At 41.9% G+C, this 22,064-nt stretch overlaps 1 protein-coding gene across 1 annotated transcript; it reads left to right on the plus strand.

Moving 5' to 3' along the window:
- The first annotated feature begins 535 nt into the window (after positions 1-535).
- cass4 (Cas scaffold protein family member 4) lies at positions 536-20,153 on the plus strand. The gene is made up of 7 exons (XM_030729827.1): positions 536-674; positions 15,773-16,180; positions 16,835-16,918; positions 17,008-17,121; positions 17,585-18,892; positions 18,993-19,073; positions 19,262-20,153. Exons 1-7 carry the CDS (start codon positions 672-674, stop codon positions 19,676-19,678), a joined length of 2,415 nt encoding a protein of 804 aa, XP_030585687.1. The 5' UTR covers positions 536-671; the 3' UTR covers positions 19,679-20,153.
- Positions 20,154-22,064: the final 1,911 nt, after the last annotated feature.

Genomic DNA, 22,064 nt, shown 5'->3' on the forward strand with positions numbered 1-22,064 from the left:
CCAAGCTCCTGTTTTCCGTTCTCCAGTGTGGCCTTTGCCCCCTGTCAGGCTGCCCCATCACCCCTCTGCATTCCCCAGCGCTCCCTGATCCCGCTGTCTGTGTCGTCCAGACGACGATGAGGAAACTCACAAGAATTTGTACTTTAAACAATCACTACTAACCCCCCCCCCCTTTCCACCCAAACAACTGTGCAAATCAGCCACACTTACATGGAGCAGTGTGCTAAATTTATACAAAAAGAGGAAGCGCAATAAAAGGCAATGGCAAAGTTTCCCTCAGTTATTTGGAAGAGTAAAATAGTCGTAAGTTAGGTACTTCTGCTTTACAAGAAAGATGGAGGAGAAAGGAAGTGCTGTGTGCCATGATGATGGGTTAAATATATAAAGAGAAGAAGTGGGGTGGGGCAGAAGTGTGTGGGGGTGCCTCTCTGGCCAATGGGGCTGCAGGAAAGCAGCTCTGTCACTGACACAGCTGAGTTTCTCCGCCCTGGGTGTAAAACAGCCGGGCTCTCAGTGACAGCTCAGACAATATGCTTGTGAGGCACGAAGGAGGAGGAGGAGCAGACCCCAGAGTTCTCACACACGCTCACAGTTGAGATGGCTCACTGAAAAGGGACCCTCGGCAGACGGATTTATTTCTCTGTGTGGACGCAACTACTTCCTTAACAATCATGGTGAGTACTGCAGCCGCTTTCTGACTTCAACAGTTACAATTAATCAGCTTTTATTTTGTAACGCAGCATCTAGACTGATGTCTTCTGCTGCTTGTCCAGAGGAATGTGCCTGTAGACCACCTGCTTGGATTTCACTATAACTTGTGGTGTCAGCTACCACCTATTTCTACATACACTCACACACATGCCCCTCTGGTCTGCTCTACTGTAGGCTGTAACCTGAGCCGATCCTCACAGAGCTGAGAGGGAAACTTTATGAGCCTCATTAACACAAAAGCGCTTAGAAGTGAGATTATCAACTCCAGTTGCTCAACCCACAGATAATTGGGGATGTGAAGCCGTATATTTTCAGATTACTCTAATTTTAAAATGGGAAAAAAACAGAAGTGTTTAATATTCAAACTCTCGTCTGATCTCTGAAACTTTGTGAAAAATGAACCTTCTGTGATATCATACCTTATCAGATTCAACTCACTGGTGCACTGGTTTCTAGATCTGTTTGCAGTTTTCATAAGAAAAAACGTATTGCTAATAAGGCTGACGCAGTATCAGACTGTCACATAATGATTATCCTAATTTTTAAAAAATAACATTGTTGCAATATCTATAGAAATTTGGGCAAACAAACAGCAACAAAACTGTCAAATTACAACTTTGTGTATTGTTTGTTGTCATTTTGGGGAACATACAAGTGCACAGGTCTGTAACCATAACTGTCATAAGCACAAAAATAAGAATTGCATCATAATTTATTATAATCATACGTGTATCATACACTGACAAAAAGGCAGGAGGCTGAGCTGGACGTGGCAGCAATGAAGATGTAATTACTTGAATTGGGAGTGACCAGGATGGACAAGATTAGCAATAAGTATATCAGAGGGACAGCTCAGGTTGAGCAGGTTAGAGACAAAGTTAGAGCGGCGAGGCTGAGATGGACATGTGCAGGGGACGGGTAGTAGATATATTGGACAGAGGATGTTAAAGATGGAGCTGCCAGGCAGGAGGAAAAGAGGAGGACCAGAGAGGAAGTTCATGGATGTAGTGAAGGACATGTAGAGAGCTGCTGTAACAGAAGAGGATGCGAGGGATAAGGCAAGATGGAGGCAGATGATGTCCCCTAAAGGGAGCATCCAGAAGAAGAAGAAGATCATATGTGCATTACTGACACAGTCAATTTTTAATTATCCTTTATTATTATTATGTTCCCCCAGTTATCATCTTAATGGAGCCTTATTTTGCATGCCTTTTTTGTGAATGTCGTCAGTAGAGGTTTTTGGAATATGTTGATTATCTTAAAAACTCCAAAAGTACAAATGCCGCTAACCCTGTTTGATGAGAAGTTAGTAAATATATACACTACAAAATATCGTGGCAGCTGTGAGTCATATGAGAACAATTGTGTAAAACCACGTCCGCAAGTAAAGCAACTTGCTTGCTGCACATCACTGCGTAGCTAAAGGTTGATCAGGAGTGGATGTTCCAGGCTTTGGTTGCCGATTTATGTGTGTGTTTACTACCCCACCACATGTCAGTCAAATGTCTCCCTCCTCCTGCTGGCAGTAAATTCAATCACTGGCCTCAAAGCTGAGAAAAGATTAAAGCTGCTTCCACATGTAAAGCAATTTTGCTTCTTCTGCGTTGCTTTGTAGCTAATGCTTGGTCGCTCGTGGACATTCCAGGCCCCATTCGCGTTGCTTTGCTTGCTCACATTGGCAATTGTTTCAGTTACTTGAATCAAAGTTCATTTCGGGACATGCCCCACTTTGCAAGCCTAACTGCATCTCATGGTCTCTTTAACATCACTGCTGGTCTCTTCCAATGTGGCTGCCCCTTAAGGACTAAAATGATTGATATAGGCCACACCCATGTGGGTAATTAAAACTTCATCATTTCCCACCATATTATTTATAATACATGTATTTGCACCATTCTGTCTCTAGAAATCAGTGTTTGTTAAAGTACTCCTACAGCAGCAGATCAGAGCAGCAACGCAGCCAGCAGCAGATGTGGAAAGCATTAAAGTGAGGGGAGAATTCTGCTCCAGTTCCTGTATTGAGTCTATTGGACAGTTCTCAGGCCAGTCGGTGTGTTTGTTTTGGGGGTAGAAAATGTTTAAAAACCTCTATATGATTGGTGTAATAGCAGAACAAATCCTATCTGGAATTAACAGTAGTGGGAAAGGATATGCATCATTCAGACAATTCCCCCAGCTAAGCAACCAGTGTAGCTGAACTCATCTTATTCATCCTCTTTACAAATACTGCCTGGCTTGGTTGATGACTAACTCTGTTTAAGCAAGTTATGTTGCACTGGAGTTCATGTCTTTATCAGACTGTAGAAAGCTATTTTGGGCTGTCTTGTGTGCTGTTTTAGCGTGTGTTTTCATCATCTGAGAAGAGGAGTCAGAGCACAGTCACAAAAGCTTACACAGCAGGAGGCTGCTGTGAGAAGTGGCAGCAGACACCCACAAAAGGAAGCTGATCTAATTTTTCTTTTTTAACTGAACCCAATGATATCCTGTCATGCTCTTCATGTGTTTAACTCCTGAGTACTGTTAATGTACTTCAGGACATCATCAATACAATAACTGGGTAACTGTGCATCCTGCTTATGAGCACAAAATCCACAGTCATTTGTACAGTACTGATAAAGGAGTGGATACGGCTCATTTAACTGAAAACCAGATCTAATATTAAAATTGTTCCAGTTTATACTAGCGAAACAAACAACTAATGTTTGGGCTGTGTGTAAAGTATGTGTGTATTGTGTTACAGACATATCAGCTAAAGCTGTACTAGGGCTGGGTTGTGAGTAGTGACAGCAGGTCAGATCAGTGTAACTGAAACATCCTGAGCAGTCAGATAAGTCGGACATTAAATAGTTGTTTGTATGGACCCTGATTCAAGTACCTACATTTGGGGATTTCAGTATCCAATATTCCAATATTGGATTTCCAACTCTTATACTGTCTGCCTAACTCTACTCAGAAAACTGGTTATTGCATTTGTGGCATTCCAACAGGGAAGCTGCAGAGCGCCCTTCGGTGGCAACGTCAGCAATGATAACTTGTTTGAAAGGTGTTTTAATTTTCATTCATCAGCTGTTATAAATGCCTGTAGATCAGCAAATACCAAATATCGCCAGATAGTTCCACCGTGCCAGTTTGGCTCTAGTCTTTAACCAAGTGCAAAGTCTGTGTGAAGACCAGCTGCGTGGGTTTGCACGGATGTGAGAACAGAGCGGGTAACAATGTGGTAAATTCCCAGCTAGTGAGTGGTTGTCCCATTAATATATACAGTGATTAAACAATGAAGTGCAGATGAGGCAACATGCAAATAATCTCACCATAATGTGGAACATTTAAGAAGCCGTAGGAGATTTATCTAAACTGCCACATTCAAAGCACGTCCTATTTTGATAGTAAAAACCAAAACTGACCTTCCATTTCTTCACTGGGTGCTCATCATCCACTCTGGTACCCAAATGAAGTGACAAATGGCAACCTGAGGCGATGTCCTCACCTTACATTTTCTGGAATTCATAGCTAGCAGATGGCTTTGAGTGGCGCGTCCCTGCCAACACATGGTGTTCACACACTTGCTGGCATACTTGGTCAGTTTGTGGTGTGGATGATTAAATGGGTTTGTGTGTTTTTATCACATCTGTGAGTTTCTTTTCGAAATGTTTTGGGCTTTTGAAAAGTGGTCATGTATCGAATTGAATGTTAATTTCAAAGAACATGCACAACCATTGCACATAGCTGGAGGCAAGTATGTCAGTGGTATAGTTTGAACCAGTGATCATCACACCACAGGACCCATAAATCCTGTGGCTTTTGTGTTATAAAGCACATCTTAAAGGTATTCTTTGTGATTGAAAACCCCTGTGGGGAGTTTTGTTTACTTCCCAGTGGCTACACTTGAGATCATTCTTGACTTAGGAAACCATATTTGAGTTCCTGTTCTCAGTGAAGTTGTCGTCACATATTTTTGCTACATTTCTTCAAGTGACACCACCATCATCAGTTCTCAAAACATTACTCATGCCCCGAGGCAAAGAAGCTCCAGATGCACCCTTTGAGTAATCCCTCTTTTTGCATGCACATCTCACCCTTTGGTACACAATTTTGGAATATGTTTACTGAGACAAAATGCTAAAGACGAGTGTGAGGAAGTGTGAGTATAAATAAAACCAGAGTGCAAGCAGCGAGATAAGTTCCTGTCAGGGAAACAGTGAGCCCACAGGCTGAATGTTATCTGCAGAATTACGCATCACTCGGACCAGCCTGTCATCCATTGTTTATGCTACACCTCTGCAGATGAAAGATGCTACTCACTGTAGCACATCTGTAGTCTGTTAATGATATTACACCTAATCTTTGCTGCCTGTCTTTCTATGTCTTTGTGATTGTAATCACTATGAGTGAACTCTGCACCTTAAATTATAATTGCTAACATGTGCATGCTAACATATGCAGCACATGGAACTTACTGTACTTGCACAGCAAAACATGCTACTTGTATAAGACAATAATTTTGAAAGCATCTGGTCGAGGTGCAGCTTTCTAAGGGACATTTGACCAAATATTAGTGGGGGTGTATGTATATGCTGTTTATATACATTCGACCCTGTGAGGATTAGAGAAAATCCAAACTAAATTCAAACTTGTGCACCCAATTCTTGTTTTGTTTTTTGTTTTTTTTAATTATTAAAGATGTATGCTGTGCAATCACTCCAGAGTTTGAAGAAATCATTACAAATCCCAAATTACCATGAAATTCATGCTTATATGAGTGTATGTAGACCTCTGACCACAACTGTACATGACAAATGCTCCTGAATGCAGAAACAGCACAAACACGGTGGAGTTACTCAGTTCAGTGGCTCAAATTAGCAACACTTGACTAGACAGTGATCAGCTTCAGCTGTCAATCCAAGTGGATGAGCTTCTTAAAGAAATTCACCCCTCTTGTTATTATTAAAATTTTTCTCTCTTTTGGACTCAGCTTCATAGATAATAGAGGAATTACAGTTTTTGGTACTCTGGAATTGGCTTAATCTTTAGTCCCGGATGTCAGATTAAGTTAAGCTGTAGCAGAAAAACCACTACATGCATAGAATTTCCAAATATGCACTTTGTTTCTTATGTACTGAATGAGATCACAGATACAACTGGCGGACATGAGCTTTCTCCAAAGGGTGGCCTGCCTCTCCCTTAGAGACAGGGTGAAGAGTGCAGTCATTCGGGAGGGGCTCAGAGTAGAGCAGCTACTCCTCCACATCAAGAGGAGCCAGCTTAGGTGGTTCGGGCATCGGGCTAGGATGCCTCCTGGGAACCTTTAGGTGAGGTGTACTGGGCATGTCCTACTGGGAGGAGGCCCCTGGGGCAGACTGGAGAGATTATAACTCTCGGCTGGCCTGGGAGCGCCTTGGTGTTACCCTGGATAAACTGGAGGAGATGTCTGGCTGCTGCCCCCGTGACCCAGCCCTGGATAAGCAGATGAGGATGGATGGAAATATTTTGTTACTTGCTTGTTCTCAAAAAATGTCACACTTTCACACTTTGTTTTAGTCACATCTTTCAAAGAAGCTTTCAAAAACAGGTTTAAAAAAGCAGATGTCCTGTGCTGCACTCATCTATCAGTTTCCCCTCACAACTCTCTTTTGTACTACACAATCACACCTCACCTCGTTTTCAGATGCTTTCAGTTCATCTCCAGTTACAAACTCACAAACTGATGAGAGGAAAGTATCAGCAAACGAGTCAGATGGATATTCCATCAATGCATTTATCTTTAGTAGGTTTTTCTGTTTAGTAAACTCAGAAAATTGAATGTGTTTCTTTAGTCTTATTAGTTGTGTGGAATGTTGACTGTCCACCAAAAGCTCCTTGGAAGTTTTCAGTAGTTGAGTTTTTGACATAGTTCTCACCAGTTCCCATACAGGAAATACCAGGGCAGCTGCAGCGAGTCAGTGTCACTGCCATAGAGTCTGTGTTAACCTCCTCTTGGATTTGTTTGGGTTTGGGGAAGGTTGACAAAAGTGATTTTCCACAAAGCACATCTGAAGATCATTTAAGATATAAAAAAAAAGATTGACCAGAAACCAATTCCACACGTCAAATGATAATAAACTATACTTTGCCCCCCCATCTGTCCCATTCTCTCCTCATCACCCCCCCCCCACACACACACACGCACACACACATCCCCCATCTATGATTCTGTGGGAAAGTCTAATATGTCATATTTACAAGCTGACTTCCTGTACACATTCAAGAGAGGAGTTGATCTCAGCTATGTCCTCAACTCTAACACACCAATCCCGCCACTCTGTCTGGGAAAAGGATTTTTTTTTTCCTTTCCTTAATTCTGCACCTCTGGTTTCATGTGACAGATTTGTTCACTACCACCGCGGGTGTTGTGCGGGACCTGGCATGTGTCTGAAGGTATAATGGATGAGGTGCTGACCCGACCCCGAGTTTGTGCCTTGGTTATCAAGGAGGGTCAGAGTGAACTAAAAGGGTGATGTTCCCACACTAGGAACTCCTTCCTTGGCTGGTTCACGCTCCAGTGGCTCACTTGACTGGATTCATAGCAGTGTCTACAGTGCTCTTTAACTCCAGTTACCTTTACCTTTAATTTTGATGGCTCAGTTGTTTAAAGCTCAGTCATTTAGTATTTCATTCCTTCTTTTACAGCGTGAAAGCTGACTTCATCAGCACTTAAAAGCCATTTTCTTCATTTTATTTCGTTTCACAGCTTTTGCTGCTTCGGTCTACTTTTACCAGTAGCTTACAGTGGCTAACAAACTTTTGCTGACTATTGACTCTGAGTCTCTGGATTAAGCAAGATATATCTAAAAGAGTTAACAGTGCCACGTTATTACAACAGAGCACTTCACTCTCAGACTGCTGGCTCACTTGTGCTTCCTAGAGTTTCTAAAAGTAGAATGAAAGAGAGACCCTTCAGCCCATCTCCTGTTGAACCAGTGCCTAATAATAACTTAGATTTTTATAGCGCCTTTCAAGATACCCAAGGACACTTTACAAAAAATTAAATAAATAAACAAAAAGGCTAGATGTTGGAGGCCTTATTAAAGAGGTAAGTTTTGAGGGGGCTTGTTAAGAGTTCCTGTTTTATTTTGACGATCTTTTTACTTCCCCTTGTCTCGTCAGTGTATTTCGTTCACCTGTGTTGTCACCTGTTTCCCTTTTCCCTCATTATTGCTCAGTGTATTTAAGGTCTCTGTGTTGTTTAGTTCCTTGTCGCGTTGTCGTTGGTTTTTCCCTGCTGTGTGCGTTATGCCATGTCCATGTTTATGGCACGTCCATGTTTATGCTACGTTCTAGTCTTTTTGGATTAAAGCTTTAAGTTATGGTTAACCTTGTCTGAGTCCTGCATTGGAGTCCTCTGCCACGCTGGCCGCAGCCCTAAACCCAACACTGTGTCGTTAGAGTTGGGTCAAATAATGCTGAACCATCTCATCTCTTAGCTGCTTTTGGCTCAGCCTGCTCAAAAACTCTCCCTGATGCACTGAGCACTTCCCTCTTTTTCACTAACCTACAACTGCATGTCATTAGCATTTATCTTCTCTTTCCAGTACTTTGTGTTTCAGCCTGTTTGTTGTTCATGGTCTCCTTATGCACCTCTTAACTGCAGCAAATGACTGCTTCACCTCGAGTTGGTTTTTGCCAGAGGCCTCTTCCTGTTAAAAAGGAATTTGACCTCCCCACACTCGCCATGTGCTTGTTCACAGGGGATTGTCTGACCATTGGAGAGATGATGTTCTTTTGATCAGGCACTATGAAACTGAACTGAATGTTTTCAGTTCCCCATTGGCTGCTTTTAAATCATTTATCAGGCAAAGAGTTTAAGTGTTCTCCAGTTCCATCTTCTTAAATGAGCAGTTGTCCTAATTTTCTGTTTTCAATTGTTGTAAGTTGAATGTTTTTGAGCTTTAAGAAAGTCACAGTTTGCAGGCCTGGGAAGCTGTGAAGGGTTTTCTTTCTTTCTTTAATTGATCCATTCATTAATCTATTTCCTCAGTAATTAACAGATGGAATGGAATGTAACTAGTGATGGAAGTAAACACAGGCTGCAGCTCTACATGATTGTTTGGTGTAAGGACAACTGTATGCAAAAGCATAACTTTCAATGGGCAGCTGGGGTAGTGCCCCAGAAGATACAACAACAGAGCACAGGCCCAACAGATACGATTACCAAATTGGTCCCTCCCTCCACATCACAGGCATGCATGCATTCAATACTTTAAGTTAAAATTGGACAGATTACAATAGTTCCATTATATGTTTGAGTCCTTGTTCTATTTTGTGACCCAAAGCCTAAAACAAACAAACAAACAAAAAAAAAAGTGTCGCTCAAACGAGAAAGGGGCAAAAAGAGCAGCATACCAGCTGGACGCTGCATTTGAGCAGTGTTGTCAGTAACCGTGCTGAGGTCAGGGGCTGGAAGATGACGTTCTGATGTGTGAATAGTTTGTTTCTCTCTTTTGTTCCATGCTTATAGACATTACAGTTGTCTTTATGCTACTTAGCAAGGCTTAATCTGTTTTGGGCTTGTGGCAGCCTAACTGTAGAGGAGTTTATAGCATAAACTTAGATAAATGACCTCTGCCTGCAGTTGTTGTCCATGGTGTTGCATCTGCCCTGGAGCATATGCCATATGTGCCATATATTTGTGGATTAATGCTATATCAGGCAGTTTTTCAAGGAAAATAGTTACATTTCAAAATATTATCAACTGTCTTCGATCCACAGAGCCAACGATTGTTTAGTTTGGTCTAAACATGTTGTTAAAATCGCATTCTTCACAACTTGAAGGTATTAAATTTTTCTCACTCTATTAATCTATGGCATTACTACACTGAGGTAAATGCTAAACCCAAGTCATTTAGTGGAAATATCCTGCATTTGGTGCATCATTTTCAGCATGCTTCAGAATTCATTTTTTATCCAGGATGCTGCACGAGGTGAGGTTTGGAACAGGATTGTGTTCTTTTAACTTTAAAACATGCAGTGTCACAAAAACAATACAACTCACTGGAGACAGTCAAGACATCTGGTGACATTGCTTTGGCCATAAGCTTCTACACCTGACTGTTTGAGCCACTCCTTGCCTTGGGTCCGGTGAGCTGATGCTAATTTGTGAACAGGACGGACAAGAGGTGGAAGAGGCAAGGGAGAGGCAGAGGCAGCTGTCCAGCTGAAGTGCTGAAGGCCAGCTGTCCACGGGCATGATCTGCACAAGCAGGCGTGTGCAGGAATCCAAAAGAGTCACAGCTGAATCAGACTTTGTCACTATATTCAGTGATCAACGCACACACAAAACCAAGCCCACGAGGCAAGGATGGGTGAGTGCATGAGCCCCCCCCCTCGGATGAGTGACCTATTAATGTCAGAGGGCTTGTGATTTGAACAATGGCTATATATGAAATTTGGCCACCAATAATCAGGCCAGGTTTCATACACAAAACCATGGTTTCGATTGCTCATCAGTCGTCCATTAATGTGCACATGATGACTATAAGGAGAAAGCACAAAGGAAATCTAAATGCCATGGCTGATGTCATCTGACCCTGTGTATTTCACTTGCATGTCTGTAGCATGACCCAGAGGATTAAGGAGTCTGCTGAGGCTTGCTGCATGTGTGTGTGTGTGTGTGTGTTGACGGGGGTGGGGGGGGTGGGGGGGGGGGGGGGGGGGGTTGGTCTGCTGTGGTCAGTGTGCTGCACAGGCCTACATCCCAACAGGTGCTGAGCATGTTGGTCTCTGATGTTGAATGGGCTCTTTGTTTCAGAAGATTCACCCTCTGAGAGAGGGCAGAGTACCCCCCCGCCTCTCCCCACACACAGTTATCAGCGGGAGGTGATGTCAGTATTTGTTTATCTCAACGCCTGTGCAACTGTATTTGAGTAACCGACCGCTATTCCGGCATTATTCCGTCCCTTCTCCAAATGTATTCGCTTTACGGGTTAGCAGTAGTAGCAGCATGTGGTTGTTTAAACACCTGTACACAAACATGGTAGCAGATTTGTTGCTAACAGTGGAAAATTTCTAACCCTAATAAAATTAAGCCACCAGAAAGTGCCAGAAACTGCACAGTTTCTCTCGCGGTCACTTGATGCTCACAGATGCTTATATTTACACGCGCAGCTAAACCGCATCACATGGCATGTTTATATCAGTGGCAATGTGGTGACTTTTATCGAAAGCCAAGCAGAGATGAAAAATGTTTCCCATCAGTGTTAAATGGACTAATATTACTGCTGCGTGTTTACGGTTGTGCACATTTTAAATTCTTTATGTTCTGTTTAACGTCTACATCATATTCTATAAATTATTATGTTTGTAGTGTAGGACCACGGATCCCTGGAAACAAAAGCAGTTGTTCATGAGCTCCGACACACAGGACTACACATATATTAATAACAAAAACATCAGCTGAACTAAAAGTGTGGGACATGCTTAACTGTCAATGTCTACAGGCAGGATTCAAAATATAAACAAAAATTAAAAATACTGTAAGTCAATCAAGTGAGTTCTCATAGAGGCTAATATGAAAGTGCTGCTGAGCGAGCCCTGGTCAGCTTGCCTGTTTTAGACCAGGCATGGTCAGCACTGCCCTCCCCTTTCCAGCTTCATCATAGCTATCCCTACGAAGGAGTATTAGGGCCACATTGAAAAAAAAAAATTAAATTGTGCATTTTGAGAATAAAGTCAAAATTTTGAGAAAAAAGTCAAAATGGAGATTAAAGTTGTTTCAAATCAAACAACTGCCACACGACGTCTGCTGTACCCTCTCCAGAATGTCTTGTGTAGATGAGTTAGTGATGCTAAACTTCAGAATCGGTTTTAGCAACAAGGAGATTATTTCTCTTTTAGTGCATAAACACGATGTTTTGATAAGTATGAGGACTTTAAAGAGATGGTGCAGAAAGCTGCATCTGCTTAGAAGGAAACAAACACACTGGCAACAGACAGATGCAAGGATATCGATGGTTGCAGCTTCGTGCAGTACAGAGGGGATATGTAGGATCACAATACGCAAGACAGCTGATCAAGTTGTTTCACTAACATCCACCCAAAGCATTTTTGTAGAGGGTGTAGCAGCCGGGGCAGTTGTTTGACTTGAAATGACAACTTTAATCTCAAAATAGTATTTCGACTTTATTCTCAAAATTTTGACTTTATTCTCAAAATGCACAATTTAATTTTTTTTCCTCAATGTGGCCCTAATACAACTTCTTATATCTCTGACAGTATAGTAAAGGAGTTACACTTTTTCATACTGCATCTTCTCTACATCACACATGTTGGCCAAGAGGAAACTAGTCTGTTTGGATGATAAATCACCAAAAGTAACTGATCTCAGGGCAGTGAAAGCAGAGCCAGTGGCAGCTTGCCTTGCATGCTGGTCTCTCATCAGTTTACTGTCAAGGACCAGAGTTCATCCACAATGCGCGTGCACAAACCAGCAGAAAATAGCTGCGGGCCTCTCAGCTCACCCAGCTTAAGTCCTGCTTGTTCTGACGGAAGGCCGCGGTGCTACAGCCACAGATGATGGAAAAGACTGACCGAACTTTTGGGTCTGAAAAATCAAGCTAATGTGGAAGTGGCTTAACCCTGCAGTCTATCTGAAGTCCACCAGATGGCGAAAGCTGTGGTTGCAAAAAGACCTGGGATGTTCTTGACGTCTGTGGGAAACGGCTTTCTGTTCTGACCTCTGCGAACACTTTCCTGCTGCATCGAAATCACATCGAAAAATTTTTTATTTTGGAAATCTTGGTCACGCTACAAGAATGTAATACACATTATAAATATCCACAGTGAGCTCGTTGGTTAACGACTTGTGGTTGGCAAGTCGTTAGCCAATAAGCGTGTGGTTTCACAGTCAGAACCTCCCCACCTCTTCACATCCATTTTTTTTAAAACTCACATGGTTACAAAACTATTCTGAAGGCTTGAAAACTCAAGATGTCAGACATCACTAGATCAGTATGAAGGAAGGGGTGTAAATAAGCTGCACACTAGACATGCCATAAATATACAATTTAAATAGAAATATAGCATCAAGTAGCATATCGCAGCATTAATCTTCACAACAAGGTGAAGGTGTTGAAATAAAACTGCACAGGAGACTGCATAGTAGAGAAACAACAAATCACATGCCAATGATTTACTGGAAAAGAATGTGTGTTTTGGTCTGATGTTTCGTGTCTACGGGACCCAGATGAGGCCGTTAACAGGCGACAGTGAAGGGCACAGAAGAAGGAACTGATAAGCATGCTTCATGTGCAAGGCAACATCTTGCATATTTTAATAACTGTGTTTAAGTCTGTGTATAAAAGTTGAACTAAGATAGAGAGCGGTGTCAGACTTGTGTGAAGCTGCACCGACTGGCTGCATTAGGCAGCTCGCACAATTCTGAACCAGAGTACTCTGTAAAACTGAGATGGCTTTATTAAATTTAATAATTGGACTCCTTATTCCATTGTTTGGTGTCATTCCTGTTCGATAAACGAACACGCAGAAACCTAAAGGCTCAAGCAGCACACACTCTTGTTATTTAAATTCCTACAAGTAGCATTTACATTCTCTCTGTTTACAGCCTGGTAAATAAATGGTTTGGGCCCCTTTCAAAACTGTACAGTAGGTTGATGCTTTTTTACAACTAAAATATTTGGATGTTTTTAAAATAAATATTATGTTTTCATGTGAGGGACTCTAATAAAAATGATGGTTGTTTTGGGTGCCTTTTTCATTTGTCGGAGCCAAGTGTGGACCCCCACAGAAAATTAATTAAAAACAAATCCAAGTGAAATAGAAAACCTGAGGTTCATAAGGTAACAGAAAGACTGCATTAAATTTTTGCAGATTTATTTTCAGGTGTTTTGCCTTTATTTGATAATTGAACAGTGAAGCGTCAGACAGGAAAGAGCGTGCAGGAGACGGCTGGGTCAGTGATGGCTTTTTAAGCAGAGGTTTAATTACAGCCACCTTGAAGGCCTGTGGTACATAGCCAACCAATAAAGAAAGATTGATCCTTTTTAAGATAGAAGCATCAATAATTGGAAAGACTTCTTTGAACAGTCTAGTAGGAATGGGATCTAATAAACATGTTGCTGGTTTGGAGGAAGTAACTATTGAAGTTAACTCCGAAAGATCCACCAGAGAGAGTAAACAAATACCAGCAGTGCCGAACATGAAGATAAATCTTTGAGATGGTTATGATGTCTAAAATTTTATTTGTAAAGAAATCCATGAAGTCACTACTAGTTAAAGTCAAAGGAATACTCGGCTCTACAGAGCTCTGACTCTTTGTCAGCCTGGCTACAGTGCTGAAAAGAAACCTGGGGTTGTTCTTATTTTCTTCAATTAATGATGAATAGTAAGATGTCCTAACTTTACAGAGGGCTTTTTTTTTTTTTTAATAGAGCAACAAACTCTTTTTCCAGGCTAAATGAGCATCTTCTAATTTAGTGAGACGCCATTCCCTCTCCAGCTTACGGGTTATCTGCTTTAAGCTGTGCGTTTGTGAATTATACCACGGAGTCAGGCACTTCTGATTTGAAGCTTTCCTTTTCAGAGGAGCCACAGTATCCAAAGTCATACGCAGTGAGGATTAAAACTATTGACGAGATAATCGACCTCACTGGGAGCAGAGTTTAGGGAGCTGCTCTGCACTGTGTTGGCACTGAAGAGCATAATAATGAAGGAATTAGATCCTTAAACTTAGTTACAGCACTTTCAGAAAGACTTCTACTGTAATAAAACTTAATCACTGCTGTGTAATCCATTAAAGTAAATGTAAATGTTACTAAGAAATGATCAGAGAGGAGGGGGCTATATGACATATGGTTGCCTGCTCAACCGGTGAGCTAAATTGGCATCCTGCATTAAATTTATAAACACAACTAATTTCTCTAAACATCAATAACATAAGATAATAAATGGAAGGCTGTCCAGCTATACTTTCTTTTAATTCAAATTTTGATACATGCATGTTGAAGGTGAAATGTAACCATACCAACCTACCGTTAAACTTGACTTAACCTGTAACTGATGTTAATTATACGTGGCTTTCGCAGGAATTGAAGCATAAAGTTATGAGCAAAGGTAGTGCATGCACGCTTTCTTCCATTTTTCTTGCTTGTGGCTGCACAGCATGCCAGAACCACAACTGGCTACACATTCAAATCTGCCCAGTGGTTTTGGTTTAGCTGTATGCATGTCACATTTGTGTTCTCATACTGACTAACTGCCCGCAACAGGGACCACCACAGAAAAAGAGGCTGACAGTGAAATACAGGAAACTCTCACACAATGCATGCCAGATATACACAAACAGAACAGAGCCGGGCAGTTTTATGGACTCCAGAACTAATGATGGTTAAGAATGCTTACCAAATGGCAGGGGGTTCACTGGGATACATGCATAAGACACCGTGGTCATTCTTCTGTTGTAGAGTGCAACAGGTTTAATAAAATGAGGCTTCATTTTCAAAATGCAATGTATTTGCCTAGAAGAGGAAGCTTTGAAGAAACTGGTTTTCTATTTTTCTCTCGGTAGGATGCACAATCTGGAAGTGAAAGCAGAGAAATAAGTCATTGAAAGAAGTTAGTTTTCTGACAACAGCAGAAGGCTTCTGTGGCAGCCAGTAATGTTAATTTATCGCTGAGGTCCAAGTCATCAGAGGTGATGATCCTAACCCTCACCCTATGCTAGCATAATATGTAATCTTAGCTTACTTTCTAAGTTGTTCTTCCAAGTATTGGCAATCAGGGGACAAAAAAAGTCATTCTAAATGACACACATCAAAAGATATTGAAAGTATTTTTGTTTGTCCCCAAAATACACAGCTCGGCCTCGAGCTCAGGGCTGGGGTTGGGATTGTCACCACTGATGACGTGGACCACCAATAGGGTTACCATTTTTCCCTATGAACACCTTTGTAGTCACATTTTGCAAGAGGAAATACCATTAGGTGCATGACCACAGGCTGTTTCCTGTATGCTACAGACAACCCTGCAACCCCAATTTCATTTGTCTCTGTTTTTTTTTTTTTTTTTTTAGAACCAACTAGCAAAAGCTCTGTATGACAACACAGCAGAGTGTGCAGATGAGCTTGCCTTCAGAAGGGGCGACATCCTCACGGTGATAAATCAAAGTGTGGCTGGCACCAGCGGGTGGTGGATGTGCTCTCTGTATGGACGACACGGCCTGGCACCTGCAAACAGACTGAAGCTTTTACCACAGACAGGAACATCAACAGTCCCTGAAAGAAACAGATCAACTTACAGTAAAACTGATGACAGTGTGCAAAATATCTACCAGACACCCAGCGTACCCCGAACCACCAGCAGCCCAACTTATGAACGCATGGACATGCTCTACAATGTCCCGTTCACTTCTTTATCAGGTTTAAAAGGTCCAGACCCATCAGCATTTAAGCACAGCACAGAAGGACCTGAAGGAAACAAGGTACAAATAATTGTTTTTCTATATTTACAGTATGATTTTTGTGGTTTTCAGAAAGGGGTTTGGTGCAGGTGATAGCTGGTCTATTTCTCCAAGGTCAAAGTCATTCTTGCTTCTTGGGAAGCGTTAATGCTCATGATTAGAGAGGTAGAAATGTTGCAGAAATGAAACCCCTGCTGGCAAAAGAGTTTACAGATGGAGACCAGGGGCCTCTCCATGGGGACAGGCATGCAGCACTGGGGTCTTTATGGGCCTGTAAAAGACAAACAGACACAGACTTCAGACACTTTTAACTGCAAACAGCAGCCTGTGCCGACAGGGACCACAGAAAGACAGAAGTGTCTGTACGGGTGCCTGTGCAGCAGAAGGAGGGGTAATATATACCCACATGTTCACCATTTCCTCTCGTGCTCCAGGGAAGTCCCGTTCCTCTCTACAGTAGCCACCTAATCTTCACTGAACAGCATGGTTTTGATTATGGAGCTGCATTAATTGGCAAGGTGTATGCGTAATAGCATGTTCAACAGACTTCAGAGCAAACACCGTCCCCATAAACATGTTAGTGCATAGGTCGGTGAGGTAGAAGGAGCTTTGATCAAAGCAGTGCAAGTGTTGCCAATCAACTCTAATATTACAGCCTGTCTGTTTTGTCTGCAGCCTTTATTCTTCAATACGGCATCCAGTCCAAATGGAAAGGTCTACGATGTCCCGAAACAAGCCCGACGAGCTTCTCTTTTCACTGTAAGAACACATCAAAATCAAGATCACTTGATATGATAGTATTTGAGCGGGGTTTGGTCTGATATCTTCACTTTTTAACTTATTTGCAGAAATCAACACCTCCTATACCAATGCCACAAAAACAAGGTATTTCAGTTCTGGAGCAGGAGAAGAAGCTTGAGTCTCTGGAGAGTTTAAGATGTAGCAGCCCAGAAGACTCTTATGTAAGTTTCAAATGTAGCATCTACTGAGTTATTGGTGAACCTTCCAGGGTTAGGATAAGGAATACATTTTAAGTTTGGTCTCTGGAGCTTGAAAAAGTCGCCTTTTTCAAGCTCCAGAGACTACTATGACCTGGATAACTGAGAATCTACACAGACATTTTAAGTTTGGTTAACATCCATCCCCTTCATCACATTTTCAGCTTTCGGAGCATCAAAATGGAAAAGCTTTTAACAGAAACACTGCCGTGTCAAAATATATGAGATTTTACTTGAAATCCAATATCTTCTAGAGTCTGAATATTTGCCTTTTTAGCATATGGCTAAAACAAAACTAGCCTGGTGGGTGTTAAGAGGAATTTGATGGTTGGGTCAGTGCCCTGGTACTTTTGTCATGTTTTGCACAAAAGTTAATGTAGGACTAGTTGAAGCACTTAAGTATTGACAACTTTGTTCTTGCTCACAGGTGTATGCTGTCCCACCACCACCCCATCAGGACCCAAATTATGACATCCCTGTTCCATCAGCCAAAGAATCCCAACACAAAATGATGCCTGAATACGGCACCCTTCCCAACCCTCGCAAGCCTGAGTGGATCTATGATGTACCCATGGCACCTGAGAAACAAAGCCCATCCCAAGGCATCTATGATACCTTGCCCTCCAAAGCAGTTTACAAACAGCTCTATGACACTCTCCCAGCACATGCCTCAACAATTCAAGACAGTTCAGCTTTTTTGCTTTATGATATACCCAAACCAAACTCTCCCGACATCCCAATTCCACTCACAGTATTACAAAAAGTTTCAGATTACAAAAAACTGTCTCAGAGGCCGACAGATGAGTCAGTATATGTGGTTCCACCCAAGGAGGAACCCCTTATTCAAGCTGTCACCGATCAGCCCAATGATCAAAAGCCCCTTGAATGCAGGGGTGACTCAACCAATACTCTTGAATTCCAGAAAGTGCGTCTGCAGCGGATGAGGAACTTTCTGGCCTGTACGTCCTTTCACAACCTCCAAGGAAGCGGGGAATCAGTGTTGCATGAAGATGCGCAAGCTAGAAACCCGCGGCTCTCTGCAGCAGATAATCAAAGAATCAGCACAGCCTCCAGCTCTTCCAGCAGCTCCTGTGACTCTCTTGCTCTGAGCTCCTCTTCTCCAGAGCTTCTGCGGGAAGTAACACTCAGTCAGGATGAGGCCTCCCGCAAACTACTGGACCTACAGGAGTCTGTTTGCAGAGCTGTGCCCAAACTCATGGAGTTTGTCAGCAGTCATTGGAGGCACAAAGAACATTTGGAGAAACATCTCCAGGAGATCAAAGAAGCAGCAGAGGGGATTGCATGTTCTCTGACATGCTTCCTAAACTTTGCCCTTGATGTTAAAGGAAATGCCCGTCGTCTGACTGATGCCAACCTGCAGACCAGGCTCTGTAAACAGCTCTCCGTTGTAGAGGATTCGGGTGTGATTCTACAACAAACAGTGAGTGATCTGAACGTGGTCAGTTGGCCTCTAAACAAGCTCTGTCAGGAACCAGGGCAGGTCCTGACGCCTGACCAACTGGACCGCTTTGTTATGGTGGCACGCACTATTCCAGAAGATGTAAAGCGCCTGGTGTCCATTATCAATGCCAATGGCAAGCTTCTGTTCCGAACTCCTCAGAAAGATCAAGAGTCTGTAAACACCACAGATCCTCCAGAGACAAAGAAAAGTCCTGATAAAACCAAACAAGAAGGGGACGTAGTTGAGGATGACAGTGACTATGTAGAGCTGCAGGTGACAACTTCTGTTCTTCTGTCCTAATATAAAGATGACTTTTTAGCCAGAGAAACCCCAAAGCATAGTCATTAAAGTATTGCTTTTGACTTTTTCTCAGACTAAGGAAGAGGAAAACAAGCAGCAGGAAGTGCAGAAGGAACCAAAAGAAAATATCACACCAGTCACAGGCACAGCACAGGTGAGTATGCCCCCTCGTGAATTAAAAAACAGTCCTCTATCACAGAAAAAAAAAAAATTTTAACCTTCCCTCAAAACCTACAACCTACGTTTTAGGAATTTTTCTATAGTCTGAAGCACACAACAAACCAGGTAGTCTAGAAGACATGGCCATGCTCACCCTCTTTATTCTGTTTCTGCCCTGCTCAGGCTGATACCAAGCAGCCCTCCTCTGATTCTGCCAGTGGCACAGAAGAACAACAATCACCTTCCCTGTCAGAGCACTGCAGACTTTACTTTGGCGCTCTCCAAAAGGCCATTGGTGGATTTGTGGTAAGCCTTCAGGATGGCCAGCCACCAGAGAAATTCATCTCACAAAGTAAGCTGGTGATTATGGTGGGCCAGAGACTGGTGGACACTTTGTACAGGGAAGCCCAGCGTGGAGGGTCGAACCAAAGTCTCCTGTGTAAGAGCAACCATCTGTGTGCTCTCCTGAAGCAGCTGGCCGTGGCCACCAAGAAGGCGGCACTGCACTTTCCCGACAGGCAAGCTCTTCACGAAGCTCAAGAGTTCGCAAAGCAGCTGGCCCAAAGAGCGCAGCACTTTCGCCTGTCTCTTGATCTCTGAAAGTGCAGTAACCATGGATACTGATTCGTTTGAACAGAATTTTTTATTTTTTTTAATCCATCAGTCATTTAGCTATTTTTTTAAATAAATTTTTGCAGTCTATGACTTATGAGCTTAATTCTGCTGTTGCTTTTGCTGATGAATGCAGGTAAAATATTAACAATTGTAGAAAAAGCCGCTGGCACAGGCTGATTCAAGAAGGTATTGCATTTGTGCAAAAGGCAGCGTCAATATGAACTGCACATTTAGGATGTGCAATTAAGCCAATATTAAAATGCATTTTAACATTGGTGTGAAGAACAGAGTATAAAATATTTTTCTATATTTTACAGGACATGTATATTCTTTGAGTTTTGTTTGTTATGTTTTGTTTTTTTTACTATATTATTATTGTGTATGAAATATATTCTCCAGGTTGTTACAGTCTATTTTTTGTTAATATCTATGTAAATATTCTTTAAAAATGTGTTATGCATTCCCAGAATTTACTTGACAAAAGACAAAGTACAGCACATGTTGGGGTACTATTGATATTAAAATTTTACAAAATGAAAAATTTATTACTTTTTTGTTTAGTTTATATCCACATGTTACAGAAATTCTGCTAAATCAGCTTATTGTAGACAGATAAAGTTATTCTAGCAGAGTCCCAGGATTAAAAATTGGAAATGAGAACATTATACCCCTACAAACTACTTTGGTTCAGCTGAGTCTAATGGCCAAATAGTTTATTATTCAAACTCTGTGAGTTGCAGTCCTGTGAAAACGTTAAGTACAGGAATTAAGAGGGTAAGTAGCAGCCAGATTAGCAGTAGCTTCTGATCAAATGCACTTGATTTATTGATCATCAGCAAGCGTGACCACCTCTATAAAAGCAGAAGTTTTGGCAGGTTGCTGGTCTGTAGCAGTTGTGTATGTGCAGAGGTGGCAAAAGTACACAAAGATATTCTTTATATAAGTAGAAAAGTTAAAAACTACTCTGGTAAAAGTTGAAGTACTGATTCAACTACTCAAATAAAAGTGACAAAGTACAGGCTCTGAAATGTACTCAAAGTAATGAAGTAAAAAGGAGCTCTTTGTAGGACATACCGACCGTCGCTGGAGAGGAAGCACTGGGCCCTGCTTTTCCTCCACAGAAGTACGCTGAGCCCACATGTGTTTTTGTACTGTTTATTAAAACAGTGACAAGCATGGATTTGGGTGACAATGAGCAGCATATCGAGCAAAACAAACAATCAAAGCGAGCGACTGAGCGGTCAACAAAATTACGGCCACCCAGCTGACCTCTCTCCTCCAGTTATGAGAGCAGGTGAGTGTGTCACCCTTTAAACCGCCGGTTGTTACCACCTATACCCATGCGACCCAAACACCTATTTGTGTTACCATGACAATCAACGCAAAACCAAAACACAACTCAAGACAAACTATATATGCCTCCTACGTAATATAATAATAAAAATATTTTTTTACTTTGCCTTTACACCTACTGTAAACAGAAAAATGAACACAGTCATGGGGTTAAACTGGGATTCGGCAGGTGAGGGAACCCTAAGATCGGTTGTAGTGGCTCAGCATGGGGAAAATCACAACTCAATAATTTTCTGTTGTGAGCTCCAGTAGATTTTTTCTTTGTGTGCAGGCTGTGATCATCTGACCTGTGCTGCTCCTGCTCTGAGGTTTACTGCTCTTACACGACTGAATTCAACAAGATGTGAGCAGATGTTTCTGATCCCATCCCCTACACTGACAGTGTGCTGTTTATCCTGTCTTTGTACAGACAGTATACAGTTGGTATGAAGCTGGAATTCAGTGAATGAATCTAAGCATGATCAACTTAAATTCAAATTCATCTCTGCTACACTTGATGTAACCTAACTCTGACCTTGAACACCACAGCTGCTCTGCACCAGTTCAACAGAGAGCGTTACATTAAATTCACCACAGTACAGTAAGCAAACCTGTTTATCAACTTTCATACAATCTTTGAAAAACAGTTAGTATACCTCAGTTTGTTTTGCATCACAATATGAAAATACATAACGTCTATCCAGTGACGTGCGGTGAGGGTCGTGACTGGTGAGGCACTGAGGTCATCACATCAGATTTACAAACATATAGCTTATTCACCATTTGATTGGCAACAGTTGTTTTGTTTAACATTAACATAGTCTGAAGCAAACCTTTTAGCTCCGGTGTTGGTCTTCCTTTAATTATTATCTTCTGCTTCGATTGAAAGTCCAGTTTAGAAAATTCTTTCAGTTGAGTTATGTAATCTTCCATGTTGAACATAAGGCCAAGCAACAGGAAAAACTAACTGGCCTTGCTAACTGTTTATGGTAGCTTGCCACCGAGGAGTCGTAGAGTCCCTGGGATCACCAGCGCCCCC

This window comes from Archocentrus centrarchus, chromosome 5 (genome assembly GCF_007364275.1).
Source record: "Archocentrus centrarchus isolate MPI-CPG fArcCen1 chromosome 5, fArcCen1, whole genome shotgun sequence".
Classification (NCBI taxonomy): Eukaryota; Metazoa; Chordata; class Actinopteri; order Cichliformes; family Cichlidae; genus Archocentrus; species Archocentrus centrarchus.